The 21,362-nt window shown below is 41.9% G+C and overlaps 1 protein-coding gene across 1 annotated transcript in view; it reads left to right on the top strand.

Annotated features, from left to right (window-relative positions):
• LOC112228999 (beta,beta-carotene 9',10'-oxygenase-like) overlaps nucleotides 1-21,362 on the top strand; it is a 106,071-nt gene that overhangs the window by 37,182 nt on the left and 47,527 nt on the right. Inside the window, exons 4-6 of the mRNA XM_024394849.2 lie at nucleotides 8,180-8,295; nucleotides 8,518-8,620; nucleotides 17,338-17,466. Of these exons, the coding sequence (XP_024250617.1) occupies nucleotides 8,180-8,295; nucleotides 8,518-8,620; nucleotides 17,338-17,466 (348 nt within the window). The remainder of the gene's footprint in view (nucleotides 1-8,179; nucleotides 8,296-8,517; nucleotides 8,621-17,337; nucleotides 17,467-21,362) is intronic.

Genomic DNA, 21,362 nt, shown 5'->3' with positions numbered 1-21,362 from the left:
ACTTTTCAAATCAACCAGTAGTGCTACAGTATCTGCAGAGTTAGCTCCAAGCAAATGTTACAATTCTTCAACCATTGCTGGACCTGTGACCAAAAACAAGCCTCATCAAATCAAATGTTTTTGGTCACATACACATGGTTAGTAGATATTAATGCGAGTGTAGCAAAATGCTTGTGCTTCTAGTTCCGACCATGCAGTAATATCTAACAAGTAATCTAACAATTTCACAACAACTACCTTATACACACAAGTGTAAAGGAGTGAATAAGAATATGTACATATAAATATATGGATGAGCGATGGCCGAACGGCATAGGCAAGATGCAGTAGATGGTATAGAGTACAGTATATACATATGAGATGAGTAATGTAGGGTATGTAAACATTGTATAAAGTGACATTACTTAAAGTGACTAGTGATACATCTATTACATCCAATTTTGAATTATTAAAGTGGATAGATATTTGAGTCAGTATGTTGGCAGCAGCCACTCAATGTTAGTAATGGCTGTTTAACAGTCTGATGGCCTTGAGATAGAAGCTGTTTTTCAGTCTCTCAGTCCCAGCTTTGATGCACCTATACTGACCTCGCCTTGAACAGGCAGTGACTCGGGTAGATGTTGTCCTTGATGATCCTTTTGGCCTTCCTGTGACATTGGGTGGTGTAGGTGTCCTGGAGGGCAGGTAGTTTGCCCCCAGTGATGAGTTGTGCAGACCTCACTACCCTCTGGAGAGCCTTGCGGTTGTGGGCGGAGCTGTTGCTGTATCAGGCGGTGATACAGCCCAACAGGATGCTGTCGATTGTGCATCTGTAAAAGTGTGTGAGTGTTTTTGGTGACAAGCCAAATTTCTTCAGACTCCTGAGTTTGAAGAGGCGCTGTTGTGCCATCTTCACCATGCTGTCTGTGTGGGTGGACCATTTCAGTTTACCCGTAATGTGGACGTCGAGGAACATAACACTTTATACCTTCTCCACTACAGTCCCGTCGATGTGGATAGGGGGGTGCTCCCTCTGCTGTTTCCTGAAGTCCACGATAATCTCCTTTGTTTTGTTAATGTTGAGTGTGAGGTTTCCTGACACCACACTCCGAGGGCCCTCACCTCCTCCCTGTAGGCCGTCTCGTCGTTGTTGGTAATCAAGCCTATCACTGTAGTGTCGTCTGCAAACTTGATGATTGAGTTGGAGGCGTGCATGGCCACGCAGACATGGGTGAACAGGGAGTACATGAGAGTGCTGAGAACGCACCCTTTTGGTGCCCCAGTGTTGTGGATCAGCGGGGTGGAGATGTTGTTTCCTACCCTCCCCACCTGGGGGCGGCCTGCCAGAAAGTCCAGTACCCAGTTGCACAGGGTGGGGTCGAGAACCAGGGTCTAGAGCTTAATGGCATGGTTGGAGGGGACTATGGTGTTAAATGCTGAGCTGTAGTCGATGAACAGCATTCTTACATAGGTATTCCTTGTCCAGATGGGTTAGGGAAGTGTGCAGTGTGATTGCGATTGCGTTGTCTGTGGACCTATTGGGGCGGTACGCAAATTGGAGTGGGTCTAGGGTGTCAGGTAGGGTGGAGGTGATATTATCCTTGGCTAGTCTCTCAAAGTACTTCATGATGACGGAAGTGAGTGCTATGGGGCAATAGTTGTTTAGCTCAGTTACCTTAGCTTTCTTGGGAACAGGAATGGTGGCCCTCTTGAAGCATGTGAGAACAGCAGACTGAGATAGGGATTGATTGAATATGTCCGTAAACACACCAGCCAGCTGGTCTGAGCATGCTCCGATGGTTAACATGTTTAAATATTTTACTCACGTTGGCTGCGGTGAAGGAGAGTCCGTAGGTTTTGGTAGCGGGCCGTGTCGGTGGCACTATATTGACCTCAAAGCGAGCAAAGAAGTTGTTTAGTATGTCTGGGAGCAAGACTTCGGTATCTGCAACGGGGCTGGTTTGGACAGTACTAAAATTAATGATCTAACGACTCTGTATTTTTGGGGCAAGAACCACGCTATAGATGGGAAGGTTGTATCCCTCATATATATACCATTCTATTGTTTGCAAGAATTTTGAATAATAATTTACTTTGAATTCTCAGTTTTGAATCCGGCGTTGTTTTGCGCATCAGTTCATAAACCATGTGCCATGAAATCGGAACATCGAAATTATCTTCCCAACTATTTTGCAATCTGTATGTCACAGCTGTACATTTTTTTATCCTTAAATGAAACTGGTATACTCTTTTATATTACACAATTTTCTTTAACAAATTTTGGTCTTTAATGCAGGGCCGAAAGACATTACTTTTCCCCCTTCCACTTTCCATATATTTTTGTTAGCTGCCTGTTTGACATAACTCCACCAGTCCTATTTATGATATAATTTACAAAGATTATACCTTTTTTTTAATCTGTTAGTATATTTGAGTTTATCCACAATATTTGTTGTCCTGTTTTTTTCTGTTGGGTTAAACTGTAATTGCAAACTACTTTCTATGACTTGTTTTAAAAATAGTGATATTTTGGAGATTATTTCATTTTCAAATAACCAAAAGTGAGATGTTGCAAACTGAATAAAGGGAAAAAGGCCATTCTGAACATGGGGTGAGACATTCTTACGCATTTTCTAGAGAACCAGTTAGGATATAAGTATAACCTTTGTATGACTGACACCTTTAGTGAGAAGTCTAATGCTTTAATATTTAATCATTTCTTTCCATCCGAATTCATATTCATTATATAAATAGGCCCTTGTCATTTTGTCTAGCTTGCCATTCCAAGTCTAATGGAATATTTTTGCTCATGTAATTTTAAAAAACAGTAATGTACAAGTTGTATTTTTTTTAGTGATCCAATACGTAATATTGTGTCATCTATCATAATTTTGTTGTAATCCAGAGAGATTAGAAAAAGTATCTGGATCCTGAATGAGGTTTTGGAGCGATTGAAATTTTACATCAGTGTACAATGACACCTTTGTTTTTAATCCCTGGATTTCTAACCCTTTGATATTGTTGTTGGATCTGATTTTAACAGCTATCAAACTAGCTATGTTTCCATTAATGTGTCCAGTGATTTTTTTTAATGATGTTCGTAACCTGTTTGTCAGCGATTGGGTGCAGAGATGTAGCGGAGTCAGGCGCAGGACAAAGGTTTGAGCAACACAACTGAGTTTACTCACAAAAATTCAAGCAATATTCCAAATCGGAAAATACATACAAACTAACAAGTACAACAACCACTAAGACACAAACAACCACGGACAGAACAGAAATGTATGCCAGAGGGTTAAATAAGGAACAAGATCTGGGAATTGAAACCAGGTGTGTGTAATACAGACAAGACAAAAAGAGAATGAAACATGGAACGATAGTGACTAGAAAGCCGGTGACGTCGACCGCCGAACACCACCCGAACAAGGAGAGGGGCCGACTTCGGCGGAAGTCGTGACAGTATCCCCCCCTTGACTCACGGCTCCAGCAGCGCGCTGACACCGGCCTCAGGGACGACCCGGAGGACGGGACGCAGGGCGATCCGGGTGGAGACGGTGAAACTCATGTAGCAATGAAGGATCTAGGATGTCCTCCACCGGTACCCAGCATCTCTCCTCCGGACCATACCCCTCCCACTCCACGAGGTACTGAAGGCCCCTCGCCCGACTCCTTGAGTCCATGATGGCTCGTACGGTATATGAGCCATCATATGGCCCCACAAACCGCGGACCCAGCTTCCGGCAGGGCAGGTGAAGGGGCAGGTTTCGGGTCGCGAGCCATACCTGATCCCCCGGTGCATACACCTCACTGCGGTGGCGGTCGACACTCGCCTTTTGCCTCCTGACGGCCCGTTGTAGCCGCACATGGGCAGCGTTCCATGTCTCCTCTGAGTGCCGAAACCATTCATCCACCGCAGGAGCCTCGATCTGGCTCTGATGCCATGGTGCCAGGACCAGCTGATAACCCAGCACACACTGAAACGGTGATAGGTTGGTAGAGGAGTGGCGGGTATGTAAACTGCCCACTCCCCCGGCCGGTCCTGGCAATAGGACCGCAGAAAACTACCCACATCCTGGTTGACTCTTTCCACCTGCCCGTTACTCCCGGGGTGGAAACCTGAGGAAAGGCTGATCGACACCACCAGGCATTCCATAAACGCCCTCCAGACTCTAGACGTGAATTGGGGAAGCCGATCAGAAACTATATCCTTAGGCACCCCGTAGTGCCAGAATACGTGGGTGAACAGGGCCTCCGCAGTTTGTAGAGCTGTAGGGAGAACGGGCAAAGGAAGGAGACGGCAGGACTTAGAAAACCGATCCACAACGACCAGGATCGTGGTGTTACGCAACGGGGGAAGATCCGTCACGAAATCCACCAATAGGTGTGACCACAGTCGTTGTGGAACGGGAAGGGGTTATAATTTCACTCTGGGCAGATGTCTAGGTGCCTTGCACTGTGCGCATACCGAACAGGAGGAAACATAAACCCTCACGTCCTTAGCTAAAGTGGGCCACCAGTACATCCCAGCAAGGCGGCGCACCATACGAAGCACAGGGGCGGAGCTTCTGTGGCGTACCCGAGCGCTGAGACAGCACAGCTCCTATCCCAGCCTCGGACGCGTCTACCTCTACTATGAATGCCAAGGAGGGATCAGGATGAGCCAGTACGGGAGCCGAGGTAAACAGAGCCTTCAGGTGACCAAAAGCCCTGTCCGCCCCAGCTGACCACTGCTGTCGCACCGGTCCCCCTTTCAGCAAGGAGGTAATGGGAGCCGCTACCTGACCAAAACCCTGGATAAACCTCCGGTAGTAGTTGGCAAACCCTAAAGACCGCTGCACCTCCTTTACCGTGGTTGGAGTCGGCCAATTACGCACGGCTGAAATGCGGTCATTTTCCATCTCCACCCCTGACGCGGAAAAGCACTGTTGGAAGAAGAGACATTTCTCCGCCTTGACGTATAGGTCATGTTCCAACAGTCGACCAAGCACCCTGCGCACAAGGGACACATGCTCGGCGTGCGTAGTGGAGTATATTAGAATGTCATCTATATACACCACTACACCCTGTCCGTGCAGGTCGTAGAAAATCTCATCCACAAAGATTGGAAGACTGATGGAGCATTCAGTAACCCATACGGCATGACGAGGTACTCATAGTTCCCAGAAGTGGTACTAAATGCCGTCTTCCACCCCCCCCCATCCGGATACGCACCAGGTTGTAAGCGCTCGAGGTCCAATTTTGTGATGAAGCGAGCCCCGTGCAATGACTCTGTCATACTGGCAGTGGGTAACTGTATTTTACCGTAATCTGATTTAAACCTCGATAAGAAACTCGAGGAGACAGGTGAAGTGGAAGGCCGAATGTATCCCTGTCCCAGAGATTCGGCGACATAAGTTTCCATAGCCGCCGTCTCCTCCTGTGACAGAGGAAACACTTGACTCCTGGGAAGTGCAGCGCCTACCAGGAGATTTATCGCACAATCCCCCTGTCGATGGGGTGGCAATTGAGTGGCCCTCTTTTTACAGAAGGTGAGTGCCAAATCGGCATATTAGGGGGGAATGTGCATGGTGGAAACCTGGTTTGGACTCTCCACCGTAGTGGCACCTAAGAAAACACCTACACACCTCCCTGAACACTGACAGGACCATCCCTTGAGAGCCCTCTGTTGCCCCTCTGTTGCACCTGTAGTGGTCGATCAGGGCCCGCTCATTCCATCTCCAGCTGCCAGAGTTCTGAAGTCCAGTGCGAACTCTTTAGCGCTCCTCAGCCCTGTGTCAGATGGAACAATCTCTCTCCCGCCACTCTCCCTTCAGGTGGATGATCAAAAACTGCCCGGAAGCGGCGGGAGAAGTCCTCGTAGTCATCCAGAGTCGGGCCTTCCCTTCCCCAGATGGCGTTGGCCCACTCCATGTCTTTTCCAGTGAGGCAGGACGGACAGAACAGAAATGTATGCCAGAGGGTACATGATATGGGAATTGAAACCAGGTGTGTGTAATACAGACAAAACTAAATGAAAATGAAACATGGATCGGTGGTGACTGGAAAGCCGGTGATGTCGACCGCCGAACACCACCCGAACAAGGAGAGGGGCCGACTTCGGCGGAAGTCGTGACACTGTTTCGTCAAATTGAGCATTAATAAATTGGCGACAGCCTGTTTGCCCTCACACCTATCCGTTTAATTTCTCAGGAGCCTGGGAACGCCGGCATAGATAGAATCCTGTAATTGGCAAATATTTGCCATATTCTAGTAATTAACATGTGCCAACGTATCGCCACGGTCCGTTCCATGGTGAAACTTACACTCCTGTAGATCTGAAATAATTTTATGGTGGAACCTGCCAGCCAATCGGAAAAAGGAAGACGAAGCAATTCAAGCATTCTTGAAAGTCAGGACAATCCTTGTCTTGCAAATAAACATAATTTTTATAGTTGAAAAAATTGATTTTGCAAGCAGTAGACATTTCGATTTCAATGTGGAGTGGGGCATTATTGTTATGCGGTCACTTCACATGCCCCTGCGTACCTTCAAAATCATAATTTAGTCAAAGTACAGTTTCCATTATTTGTCACAATATAGAAAGATTGACAAAAGAAAAATCGACCCATGATGAACGGATACAAATGTTGTTTAGAGAATATTCTTTAAATAATTTATTCTATACTGAACAAAACTATAAATGCAACATGCAACATTTCAACAATTTTACTGAGTTACAGTTCATATAAGGACACAAATCAATTAAAATGAATTCATTAGGCCCTAATCTATGGATTTTACCTGACTGGGCAGGTGTGCAGCCAAAAGCACACACACTTGGGGGCCAGGCCCAGCCAATCAGAATCAGTTCTACCCCACAAAAGGGCTTTATTACAGACATAAATACTCCTCACTTTCATCAGCTGTCCGGGTTGCTGGTTTCAGATGATCCCGCAGGTGAAAAAGCTGGATATGGAGGTCCTGGGCTGGCATGGTTACACGTGGTCTGCGATTGTGAGGCCAGTTGGACCTAAATTCTCTCAAACAACGTTGGAGGTGACTTATGGTAGAGAAGTTATCTGGCAACAGCTCTGGTGGACATTCCTGCAGTGAGCATGCCAATTGCACTCTCCCTCAAAATTTGAAACATCTGTGGCATTGTGTTGTGTGACAAAATTGCACATTTTAAAGTGGCCTTTTATTGTCCCCAGCACAAGGTGCACCTGTGCAATGATCATACTGTTTAATCAGCTTCTTAATATGCCACACCTGTCAGGTGAATGTAACTGTCAGGTGAATGTATTATCTTGGCAAAGGATAAATGCTCACTAACAGGGATGTAAACAAATCTGTTCATAACATTTGAGAGAAATAAGCTATTTGTAAATATGGAACCTTTCTGGGATCTTTTATTTCAGCTCATGAAACATGGGACCAGCACTTTACATGTTGCGTTTATATTTTTTGTTCAGTATATATCTGCCATTTCCATTACACATGTCGCAATTATATTTTCTGTGACATTGCATTGAATAAACCTGGAGCAATGTAAAGCTGCCTATTGTCAATGTTGCAGTGCTATTTCATGGTGTAATCTCAAAATGATCCCTGTGGAGATGGTGGAGTCAGTTCCAGTGTGGTTTCTAGATTCTGCTGATCTTTTCTGTTTAACAGTGAGGAATGTGACAAATCAAGGACTTTATTCAAGATCTGGTTTTTATGAGACTATTTCAAAGAGAGTAAACACAATGCATTGAGATGTTCCTCTCTTCAAACTGTAACTCAAGCTGGTCTGCTGCCTGGGAAACTGGTTTGAGGCCTCAGGGGCTTGGCTACAGTCGACGGTTATGTAACATTTAAACAGGGGGATTGGAGGGAAGAAGAAGGGAGGCTTTTCCTCTTCTCAAGGGTTTGCAAGCCGCAACAGGGCTCTTTGCAAGCAGCACATCTTTGCAAAAACTTTAACTCTTTGCCAGAAATATGACTGTTTGCAAGCAACTTTAATCTTTAATTGGCCGTGCAAGTCATGCACAGGCTATAGTCATTTACCAAGGTTTAAAAAGAGTTTGTCCAAAAATCTATTAAGTTATTCACTCATTCCTTTTGTGCACGTCTAAATCAGAAAAGAAAATGAAGAAGTATCAACAGCAACAAGATGCAATTGCCCCCATCAAAATAGAATAATCAATTTCTACATTTTATTTCTGTTTTCTCCCTGCAGAGGCAACGGACAATGCCAGTGTTAGCTTTGTAAAGTACAAGGGAGACTGCTTTGTCAGCACTGAGACCAACTACATGTACAGGGTGGACCCAGAGAGCCTGGAGACACAGAATAAGGTACAGTGATGACATAATAATAGGAGATAAGAGACAGCCAAAGAAAACAACGAGCTCAGTGAGCAGACACATTTTACAATCATACCCTTGCACAAATGTACTGACTTACGTAAATGATGCCCTGTTTGAAATATATATTGATCATAGTGAGTGCCCAGACACCTGACCTGACATATATTGGTAACAGCTGTGTACTTTATCTGACCTGTTCTTCTACTACAGGTGGACTGGACAAAGTTTATTGCTGTGAATATGGCCACTGCGCATCCGCACACTGAACCGGATGGCACTACGTACAACATGGGCAACTCTTATGGCAGAAAAGGTCAGTCTACATAGAAGCTCCACTGGGCCCACATGCTCCTAAGTTGAAAAATGTAGGAGCACAAACAAATGTAGGAGCACAATGAAACATATGAATCATATTAAATGGTAAAAAATGACCAGCAATGACAAATTATAGGGTTAAGGAGCACCATGAAATCGTATTTTAGAGATTGATATGTAGCCTACATCTGGCCTATATATCATACATATATATATCATATATATAGGGAGGGCTTCTCCCTTTTCCTTTCTTTCTTTTCTCTGTTACTGATAAAACTGGCTTCTAGCAAACAGTTGTGGCCAATTTGCCACAAGCTCATATTTTCACATGCAAATGAGTTAAATGAGGCTAACTTTGGCGGTAATTTTGCAGCAACTTGTCAACTTCTGGCAAACAATTCTGGGAAACCTGTGGCCAACATTCTGTTAACTGCAAACTCAGTGACAATATGAAAATGAAATGAGGTTTTTGGTTACTGTGTGATAAACAACATTTCTTTAATAATAAAAAAAAGAAAACTAAATCAAACCCAGTTCATTTAGAACTATTGCCTTTTTGAGTGGACTTTGGAGAATGACGACCCTGTGGAAATCTTGCATTGTTTGTTGAATGCATGCACTGAAACAATTAGGATACTAAAAACAATTTATATTTTGGCATCTGAAAAGGTAGAAATCGGGTTATGCTTAATATGGCAATTCATATGACTTTTTATTATTATATTATTATAGAATTATTGTTACTCAAAAAATAGGTCATTTCTACAACCCAGCGCTGGGTCAATATTAATATTGGACAAACACAGCATTGGGTTAACCTTGTCACATATGACTTCAAAATATCTCTAACGGTCAGCACAGTATGAGTTTTTATGCATGTGATGTCAGAATGCGCTCATTGTTCCAAAATGTGAACGTTACGCAACAGGACAGTTAATCCGTGCAGGCCTCAAACTAAGGCATGCTGCCTGTTTTCTTTATAGGCTGTTTTAACTTGTCAATTTCAAATTATTTTCGAACAACAATTTGAATTGAGGTGTGTTCCACCTCATTAATTCACATAAAATTAGGCCATTTCACTTTTGCGGACAATTTATTTTTTAGGCATTACTGAGCCGGACAAACTTCCCCAAGCACTTCCCCCTTGTTTCTGCAGATCAAGTATGCAGACATTTGCCCATCTCCAGTCAGAACAGGAACTGCACAAACTTTTTCACATTTTCCGGCTGGTGCCCACTTCATCTTCATTGTTGTTTTCATTACTACATGATAATAACTTTGGACATTTGTGTGTTTCTATCAAAGTAAGTGCCTTATTACGTTATAATACTTCATGTATGTCGTGTTAGTTTGTGGGTAGTTCATTTCTGTTTAGTGTTATTCACCTTGCAGGACTGTTTCGGTTTTCCTTTTTGTTTATTCAGTGTTCAGTGCAATTATTAAAGATGAACAAGTACCCTGCTGCATTTTGGTCCGATGATTCCTCTTCATCCGATGAAACAAACGGGTGTGATCATTCTACAGTGGTCCCTGCAGTGTACACTCAAACCGGTGTGATTTATTTAGAACGTCCAGTTTCGATTAATGCAACAGACAGCATTTGAGCTGGCCACACTGTTTTTTCACAGAAACATTTGGCACAAACACAGTCCTTACAAAGTTATGCCCTGAATGTGAACTGTTAATTTTCCGATGCAATTTTCAGACATTCACAGAAGTAACTACAGCATAGCACAATCATCCAAACCGGAAAATGTAGGCTGTGTTTGTCCTACCACCTACTGAGGAAAAATTGATGTAACACAAGCGATCATATTTAGATAACTCTCGGCTGACAGAAACTACAATATGAACTAGCTAACAACAATTCGTATTGATCAAAATAATTCAGTTAAACACTTTCTAGAAATCAAAAGATATCCGAAGATGGGAAGTTTGTGCTTGCCGCCATGTTTATTTTTTCACTTCAACCAAAGATAAGAAGAGGAGACAAGATTAGTTTGGTCTGTTTGCAGTATGCATGTTGAAGGGGGTGTGTCGCCTACCTTCATTCCCATCCCATCATTCACTTCCAGAAGTATACTCTGAACCCTCCCTCACCATATTGTGTTATAAAATCTTTGTCCGACAGACGTTTACGTGAAACCCAGAATGCATTGTATGTCAACAAACATGGCTCCACACATAGCTTGTATTAGCTTAGCTCATCATAATAAGTACAACATTCAAAAAAATATTTTACATTACAATCTATGCAAGAATCAGAATGCATGATCCGTAACCAGAACTTGAAAACATATGAATAAAACAGGAAAACAATAAATAATTACCACACAAAGAATTTTCTGATAGCGATTTATTAATAGAAGTAGTGCGTGCCAGAAGACAATCACGTAAACTGACTCCCACTCTGAGCCATTCAGAGCTGTTGTTAATGCAAGGTTGAAGTCAGAAGTTTACACTTAGATTGGTGTAAATAAAACTTGTTTTTAAACCACTTCACCATAATCTTGTTAACAGACTATAGTTTTTGCAAGTCGGTTAGGACATCTACTTTGTGCATGACACAAGTCATTTTTCCAACAATTGTTTACAGACAGATTATTTCACTTATAATACTGTATTACAATCCCAGTTGGTCAAAAGTTTACATATACTAAGTTAACTATGCTTTTAAACAGCTTGGAAAATTCCAGAAAATGATGTCATGGCTTTAGAAGCTCAGACCTCAGAAAAAAATTGTAGACCTCCACAAGTCTGGTTCATGCTTGGGAGCAATTTCCAAATGCCTGAAGGTACCACATTCATCTGTACAAACAATAGTAACAAGTATAAACACCATGGCACCACGCAGCTGTCACACCGCTCAGGAAGGAGACACATTCTGTCTCCTAGAGATGAACGCACTTTGGTGCGAAAAGTGCAAACCAATCCCAGAACAACAGCAAAGAACCCTGTGAAGATACTGGAGGAAAAAGGTACAAACGGTATTTATATCCACAGTAAAATTAGTCCTATATCGACTTAAAAGGTCGCTCAATGAGGAAGAATCCACTGCTCCAAATCCGCCATAAAAAAGCCAGACTACCGTTTACAACTGCACATGGGGACAAAGATTGTACTTTTTGCAGAAATGTCCTCTGGTCTGATGAAACAAAAATATAATTGTTTGGTCATAATGACCATCGCTATGTTTGGAGTAAAAAAGTGGAGGCGTCAAAGTCGAAGAACACCATCCCAACCGTGAAGCATGGGAGTGGCAGCATCATGTTGTGGAGGTGCTTTGATACAGCGGAGGCTCGTGCACTTAACAAAATAGATGGCATCATGAGGATGCAAAATTATTTGGATATATTGAAGCAACATCTCAAGACATCAGTCTTGTTAAAGCTTGGTCGCAAATGGGTCTTCCAAATGGACCATGACCCCAAGCATACTTCCCTATTTGTGGTAAAATGGCTTATGCACAACAAAGTCAAGGTATTGAAGTGGCCATCACAAAGCCCTGACCTCAATCCCATAGAAAATGTGTGGGCAGAACTGAAAACGTGTGTGCGAGCAAGGAGGACAACAAACCTGACTCAGTTACACCAGCTCTGTCAGGATGAATGGGCCGAAATTCACCCAACTTATTGTGAGAAGCTTTTGGAAGGCTTACCAAAATGTTTGACCCAAGTTAAACAATTTAAAGACAATGCTACCAAATACTAATTGAGTGTATCTAATTTTCTGACCCACTGGGAATGTGATGAAAGAAATAAAAGCTGAAATAAATCATTATCATCATAATATTCTGACATTTCACATTCTTAAAATAAAGTGGTATTCCTAACTGACCTGAAACAGTGAATTTTTACTAGGATTAAATGTCAGGAATTGTGAAAAACTGAGTTTAAATGTATTTGACTAAGGTGTATATAAACTTCCGACTAAAACTGTATGCACGTGGGTAGAGTTATTAAAGTGACTTATGCATAGATAATAACAGAGAGTAGCTGCAGCATAAAAGGGGGGGAGTATGAAAGTAGTCTGGGGTAGTCATTTAATTAGATGTTCAGTACGCTTATGACTTGGGGGTAGAAGCTGTGTCTTGGACCTAGACTTGGCACCCCGGGACTGCTTGCCGTGCGGTAGCAGAGAGAACATTCTAAGACTAGGGTGGCTGGAGTCTTTGACAATTTTTAGTGCCTTCCTCTGACAAAGCCTGTTATGGAGGTCCTGAATGGCAGGAAGCTTGGCCCCAGTGATGTACTGGGCCGTACGTACTACTCTATGTTGTGCCTTATGGTCGGAGGCCGAGCAGTTGCCATAGCAGGCAGTGATTCAACCAGTGAGGATGCTCTCGATGGTGCAACTGTAGTACCTTTTGATGATCTGAGGACCCATGCCAAATCTTTTCAGTCTCCTGAGGGGGAATAGGTTTTGTCGTGCCCTCTTCAGGACTGTCTTGGTGTGCTTGGACACTGTGTTAACTAATCTCCAGACAAGCTTCAATGCCACACAACTCTCTTTCTGTGGCCTCCAACTGCTCTTAAATGCAAGTAAAACTAAATGCATGCTATTCAACCGATCACTGCCCGCACCTGCTCGCCCGTCCAGCATCACTACTCTGGACGGCTCTGAATTAGAATATGTGGACAACTACAAATACCTAGGTTTCTGGTTAGACTGTAAACTCTCCTTCCAGACTCATTAATATTAATAACATTAATAACCTCTAGTGACTCCCCATCCCGCATGAGGGAGTGTAATCATCAACTGACACTAATTAGCATAACGCAACGGACATCAATATTCCTAGAAAATATTCCTATTCATGAAAATCACAAGTGATATATATTAAGACACAGCTTAGCCTTTTGTTAATCACCCTGTCATTTCAGATTTTCAAAATATGCTTTACAGCCAAAGCTAGACAAGCATTTGTGTAAGTTTATCGATAGCCTAGCATAGCATTTTGTCCAGGTAGCAGCAGGTAACTTGGTCACGGAAATCTGAAAAGCAATCAAATTAAATAGTTTACCTTTGAGGAGCTTCGGATGTTTTCACTCACGAGACTCCCAGTTAGATAGCCAATGTTCCTTTTTTCCAAAAATATTATTTTTGTAGGCGGAATAGCTCCGTTTGTTCTTCGCGTTTGGCTAAGAAAACGACCGGAAATTGCAGTCACGAAAACACCGAAAAAATATTCCGAATTAGCTCCGTAATGTCGACAGAAACATGACAAACGTTGTTTATAATCAATACTCAAGGTGTTTTTCAAATATCTATTCGATAATATATCCACCGGGACAATTCGTTTTTCAGTAGGACCGATTGGAATAATGGCTACCTCTGTATTTTACGCAAGAATCAGGGGACCACTTGCGCAATGTAGCCGCTTAGGGGTATTCTTCAACATAAATGCGTAAAACTACGTCACAATGCTGTAGACCCCTTGGGGAATACGGAGAAAAAGTAATCTGGTTGATAGCCCATTCACTGCTCAATAGGGACGCATTGGAACGCAGCGCTTTCAAAACATGAGGCACTTCCGGATTGGATTTTTCTCAGGCTTTCGCCTGCAACATCAGTTCTGTTATACTCACAGACAATATTTTTACAGTTTTGGTAACTTTAGAGTGTTTTCTATCGTAAACAGTCAATTATTGCATATTCTAGCGTCTTGTCCTGACAAAATATCCCGTTTACTACGGGCATGTTATTTTTCCAAAAATGAAAATACTGCCCCCTAAGTCATAAGCATCTCCAATCCAAAATTAAATATAGAATTGGCTTCCTATATCGCAGCAAAGCATCCTTCACTCATGCTGCCAAACATACCCTCGTAAAACTGACCTTCCTACCGATCCTCGACTTCGGTGGTGTCATCTATAAAATAGCCTTCTACTCTACTCAACAAACTGGATGCAGTCTATCACAGTGCCATCTGTTTTGTCAGCAAGCCCCATACACTACCCACCATTGCGACCTGTACGCTCTCGTTGGTTGGCCCTCGCTTCATACTCGTCGCCAAACCCACTGGCTCCAGGTTATCTACAAGTCTCTGCTAGGTAAATCCCCACCTTATCTCAGCTCACTGGTCACCATAGCAGCACCCACTTGTAGCACCCGCTCCAGCAGCAATATGTCACTGGTCACCCCCAAAGCCAATTCCTCCTTTGGTCGTCTTTCCTTCCAGTTCTCTGCTGCCAATGACTGGAACGAACTGAAGTTCTCTGAAGCTGGAGACTCATATCTCCCTCACTAGCTTTAAGCACCAGCTGTCAGAGCCTATTTCTTGCCTTAACTCCATTATCTTACCTCATTTGCACTCACTGTATATAGACATTCTGTTCTCTTTTGTTCTACTGTATTACTGACTATGTTTTGTTTATTCCATGTGTAACTCTGTGTTGTTGTATGTGTCGATTTTGCTATGCTTTATATTGGCCAGGTTGCAGTTGCAAATGAGAACTTGTTCTCAACTAGCCTACCTGGTTAAATAAGGTGAAATAAAAAAATAAATAAAAAATGTTGAACTTGAAGCTCTCAACCTGATATTTAGACATATAACAATGGTCTACATCTGGGTCAAGTTATTTAAAACATTGTTACACAGACCACGTGTAAAATATTACATTTGAAGGTCACTCTACTAAGGACATGCACTAACAACATTTCTTAATAACTATTCAATTCATAAATCACTTTTCACAATCACGCAACCACACATAAACAAGAATGGAAAAGGACATACAGTGCATTCAGAAAGTATTCAGACCCCTTCACTTTTTCCACATTTTGTTATGTTACAGCCTTATTCTAAAGTGGATAAAAAAATATACTAATTTAATTAATTTAACATTTAATTGAATCCATTTTACAATAAGGCTTTAACGTACAAAAATGTGGAAAAATGGAAGGGGTCTGAATAATTTCCAAATGCTGTATGTGCGAGCTGTTGGCTGGAGCGCATGTTCCAAGACCAGAGTGGGCATATTTGCTATATAACATAGCAGTTTGTTACAAAACCATCAGTACAGTTGAAAATGCAATGGGAAAATGCTCATATAGTTTAATGCAGATTTTAGAATATTCGCATGAAAATCTGTCGCAAATTGGAAGGAAACCTACCTAATGTCTTAGAGTGTGCAGTTATGTGAAACATATTTTGCTGTTCCTGAATGCTGTTCCTTCGTTCAAGTATTACAAAATGTCATCATCTAATTTCCTATCAATCTCTATGCCTATTCACTATTTAAACGTACAGGCTAAGTAAGTCAATGAAGGACTTTCTGGTCTCATTGAAGCTGGATCAGAATGTCTTCCTGCCTATCTTGTAGACTGGTGTTGGGAGGACCACTGGCAGATACCTTAAAGAGATGTCGCGTGTATCTGGAGAGAAGAATGTTTAGTGAAGAACTTTATTGTTTCAGGCTAAAAATAAATGAGCGTCTGCGGCACCACCAGCAGGGTCATTTCAAACTATACCTGCATTTCGGAAAGAATATCTTGAGCCTGCTTCTCTCTGGGTTGGCAAAGGAAAGTTTTTTGTCCTTGAAGACCAAGTGAGTATTCACGAGCAGTCCGGTTTTTAAAGGTAGAAGTCCTGAGCAATCTGTAGTAAAGCAGACAATAACATTTTTATGGTACTTTTTATTTTACTTTTTTTTAAACAAAAAATAGACAACATTTACATACTGCACATATCCACAAGCATTAATGACACACTTGCTCAGATCCACATGTTCCCACCGTATTCACACACAATGCTGTTTCTAATGCTTGTGAGACTGCCCCATATGACTTCAAATTGCGTTATGTTGTAGCCAGACAAACAATTACTTCTCCATTGCAGTTAATCAATGGTCTGGCTAACACTTAATTCTGATTCACTACTAGTGGCAAAAGTTGGCAAACTTATTTTGTGGCACACTATTTAGTTTGCAGCATATTTCCCACAAACACATTTTTGTGAAGGAGCTACTAAATGTTGTGTGATTTTTTTCTAGTTGCACTGGTGCTCCCAAATAAAAATTCCAGGTAGCACAGCAAAATATTTAGGAGCATATGCAACCAAAATGGTAGCACTGTAGAGCCGTGATTGGTTTTTCATCAAGCTCAATGTAAGGGGCACTTCACCACTTCTTAACTTTGACAACATTGGAGGTCATTTTCTTAGAACCTTTTATTCCAAATGTAGAAAATTACTGTTTCCACGTATGTAGACACTGGTATGGTGCAGGAGACATAAAATGTTGAAGTGTCTCTTTAATGAAAATATTGTAATATACATACGGCACCTTAAACCTCAGTGTGACGAGACAGAATTAAGTGTGGATTTAAACCGGTAAGATATATTTTACAAGCTGTATTTACGTTTTGCCTATCTCAAATGGGTGAGGGGGTAACGATCTTCCTCAAACATACCAAGCTGTCATGAAAACCCCATAGACAACAGTGGTTTTTGTGTTGAATAATGAGCACACTGGGTCTTAATTTCCGAGAGCATATTATTTACTGTAATCTCTGTGAGATACTTATATACAAGTATTTCTTGTTTAAATACAAGTGTGTGTTTTACGTGACTCTGACACAATATCACAGGGTGACAGGTTGTGTAGAAAGTGTTCCTGTGAGTTTAGGTGATTATTTATTGCATTCACCAGTGTTGTGACACAGTATTACAACACTGTGAGAGGTTGTGTACTAACTATGTCCCTGTCATTTTAGGTGCCTTGTATAACATAATCAAAGTGCCCCCTATGAAGAACAACCCCGAGGAAACCCTGGAGGGGGCCAAAGTGCTGTGCTCTATTGTCCCTGCAGACAAGGCCAGGCCCTCCTACTACCACAGCTTCGGTAAACCTATCAAACACTTGCAATACCTATGCAATTAGAGCCAAAACAAACTCATGTCTGTGTCCCAAATAGCACCCTTGTCCCTTTATAGTGCACGTATATTGACAAGAGCTGGTCAGAAGTAGTGCACTATATAAGGTATAGGTTGCAATTCGGGATGCAACCATTACTTACTGTCACTGTACATCTCTATCATATCCGTATGATACATATCCATGTACCCATATGATACATATCCATGTACCCTGACATTAGTGTCTCATTTTAACTTGTGAGGGGGGTGATGCTATTTTATTTAGAATTTTAGGATCCCGTTCAAAATAAAATATATATTTTTTAAAGGCCATAAAAATGCATTGAATAATACCTTTATAAATGGCAAAAAAGGACAGTCAAAAAAAATAAGAAACAAGGTTTTGAAGTGTCTGTCCTAAATCTAGGAGATATAAAATAAAACTTTGTAAATATATGTATATAATTTTTGACACTTATTTAACCCCTCTTTTGGGGAAGACACAAAACTACCTTTATGCTCCACCGGTTACCTTCACATGAGTTCCGTGACACTTATGGGGGTCTTAGTGCAAGACGAAGAAAACCATCATGTTCATGAGAATCTCCCCTTTCCACAGTGGGTTCCCATTAGTTTGTAGCCCAAATGGTCCAAACGTTTGCAAACAGAAGTTGGCACATCGACGGTACCGACTTCAGACATGCCCCCTGACACTTGTGTTCATGAGAGTCTCCTTTCCATAGAGTAGTCATAATAGGTTCTAGGTCAAACCGATCGGACGCTACAGACGTTTTCAGGATACTGATTTTCGGGGTGTCTCATGGTCTGACAAACACTGTAGCTCAGCAGCCTTTCACTGGAAGTGCGAGTTTGGCAGATGTGGTGGATTGAGATGCATCCACTGCAACAAAAAAAATACAGTACCAATCAAAAATTTTGATTTTTCTACTCATATCTACTAACCACTTGTTTGGTTACTACATGATTCCATATGTGTTATGTTATAGTTTGGATGACTTCACTATTATCTTAGAATGTGGAAAATAGTAAAAAATTAAGAAAAACCTAGGTGTGTTCAAATTTTTGACTGGTACTGTATCCCTAGTTTAAACTGACGGATTTTGATGGGGATTTATTTGTTATGTAATTTAGATTGACATATCGACTCTAGGGGGCCCTTAACCCTTTGACCTGTATGATCACATATTTGTGATCATTGTTGTGTGGTCCCTGCAGTGTACCATCACAAATATGTGATTGGAACAGCAGCAACAGAACTTATGATGCAAAATATGCGACTTAACACCATTGTTGTCTGAACAGAAATTTACATTTTTTTTGTACTGATTTAAAATAAAGGTCTTAACCTTTATTACACAGTTTTACCCTTTATTGTAAAAGATAAATGTGAACTTCATCACCCAAGCATTACACGGAACACATCCACAGCCATGTTTGTTTATGTTTGACAAGTGAAAAACGTTCTAATCCCAGAATGCCATTTACTATAATGCCGCATTCAAAACAACTGAGAACTCGGATTTTTTTTGCTCCAACTGGGAATAATTGATTTGAGAGGTCAACCAACTCGTAATTCCAACTCTGGAACTCAGACCTCTTTATAGAGCTCCGACTTTCCGACCTGAAGATCACTGATGTCATGATTTTACCTTCTATTTTTCAGAATTCCCAGTTGTGTTGAACGCGGCATAAGAGGCAAATAAACAAAGTCAAAGATGGCTGAGCCCATTGCCCAAAAAATATCAACTTAACTTTGGTCACTTTTCAGCAGCTGCATGTGAATGTTACAGTGTATACTAGAACCGGAGCACATGACTTGACATGTTGTTTACAGTTTAAACATCAAATAAAATGTTATCGCCTCACAGATCATCGCCCAAATACAAGCCCACTGCCTAGCCTAACCGTAGGGCGACCAGGGTTGCCAGATTTGGTTGAAAACATTTTATGGGTGTTTGTGGAGGGGCTAATGTCATTTGTGGGGTGGGGGTTCAAGTGCATGGGGGTGGAAATGGGGGAAGGTATCGTGGGGGATATGATGGAGGAAATATTACTATGATGGGGAATTTATCAATAAATGGGGGGTCTGGAAAGGGGGTCTGAACTGGCAGCCCATGGTAAACATAGTTACAAAAAATTTAACTCTTGACACTGATAGCCACTGATTATAGAGATAATATCCGCTTTCAAAAGGAAATGCCTCACTGAAGAGGAGATACAATAAATATTTTGTCATTCTGATGACGAATCTGTGTATGAGAGTGAGTCGGATCAATCAGATAGTGACGAGGAATATTGCCCCCCCCCCAACCTTCTGGACTATGAGCGTGAGATGTCTGAGGAAAATGGTGTCCACCTCTACCTTGCATGCAATAAGCATCCCTTACCTCCCCAAGATGCTGGTGCTGCTGCCAATCTTATAGGCTGTGAGGGAGGTGGTCCCTGCTGCTTGAGATCCTGTCTCTTCACACCATCAGAGATAGACTTCAATGACACCCTGTCTGGCGTACAAAGCACTGTTCCTTGATGAGGAATTGGTGGAGAGTGTGGTGCAGGAAACCAACCGTTTGCCCATTGTAATCTAACAGAAAAACCCAAGGCTCTCTTCAAATGAATCAAAATTCAGAATTCCTTTAGCCTATTAAATATGCATATTTGTTTGCAGGTATTCTCATGAACTGAAAGAGAAGACTGCCCCTAGCGTAAAAGGGTTACACTACTATCAGTATAATGTATACCTTCCTGGTCACGGTGCTGCTGATGGGGCTAATGAAAAAGGGCTCTGTGAGGGACTAATGAACCTCTGACCCCATGCTGCAGACCCATTTTTTCCCAACCTTTATCTCCCAGGACCACTTCCTTGTCTTGCTGACAGTGCTCCACTTTGAGAACAATGCCACTGCCAACCTTGCTGACCCCCATCACAAAATTAGGAATGTCCTGGGCAGGTTCACCAGGGCATTTAGAAGAGTATTTGTGCCTCACAGTCCATTGATTAGTCTCTCATGGCTTGGAAAGAAAGACTTTCATTACGCCGTACTCAACAGCTACATTGTCCACTGGCAGGTCACAGAACAGGTGATCTCATAGCAGCTGTACAGGATAAACCTGATGCGGCAGCTCCTTGAGGACCACCACACTCCTCATTGTCTGTCTGCTGGGGGCCGTCCTGCCTCTGACAATCCTCTACGCCTCATTGAACACCACTTTCCTAGCGATGTCCCTCAGACCATCCTGCAAGGAAAAAGTACAAGGAGGCATTGCAAGGTCTGCCTAACATCAACCCGATGACAGAAACAAAGGAAGTTGACCAAGTACATGTCTGAGCTATGTGACACAGCAGTTCCTTGCTTTGACGAGTACCACACCCTGAAGCACTACTAAGTGGAAAGTAGGCTTATAGTGGCTGATCAATTGTTGATTTATGCTGATATTTAAAAATGTTTCATTGGAAAATGTATTGCAATGTATGACTTGAGGTGTTTGACAGGGAGGATTGGGGAAATGTTCCCCCCCAAAATAGATGTTTGTTTACCATTTACATATGTTTGTTTACCTGAACTGAAATAATTTGTTGGACTCCTGGGTTCTATTTCTGAAATAAAACAGAACAGCAAAAGAATGTAATCAACAATTGTAAAATGTGTTATAATGTATGACTTTATGCGTTTGATGTGTAGTGGGTGAGGGGGGATTGGAGAAATGTTCTTTAAAAAAGACAAAAAAAGATAGAAAAGTAACATATGGGTGTTTACTTTGTTTGACTCCTGGGTGAAATAAAACAGAAAAGGAAAAGTATGTAACCAACTTTTCTTATTCTTTGATTTGTAATGCATTCTCGTAATTATATTTGATCATTTTG

This window comes from Oncorhynchus tshawytscha, linkage group LG30 (assembly GCF_018296145.1).
Source record: "Oncorhynchus tshawytscha isolate Ot180627B linkage group LG30, Otsh_v2.0, whole genome shotgun sequence".
In the NCBI taxonomy this organism is placed as follows: Eukaryota; Metazoa; Chordata; class Actinopteri; order Salmoniformes; family Salmonidae; genus Oncorhynchus; species Oncorhynchus tshawytscha.
This window is presented reverse-complemented; position numbering and strand designations above follow the sequence as displayed.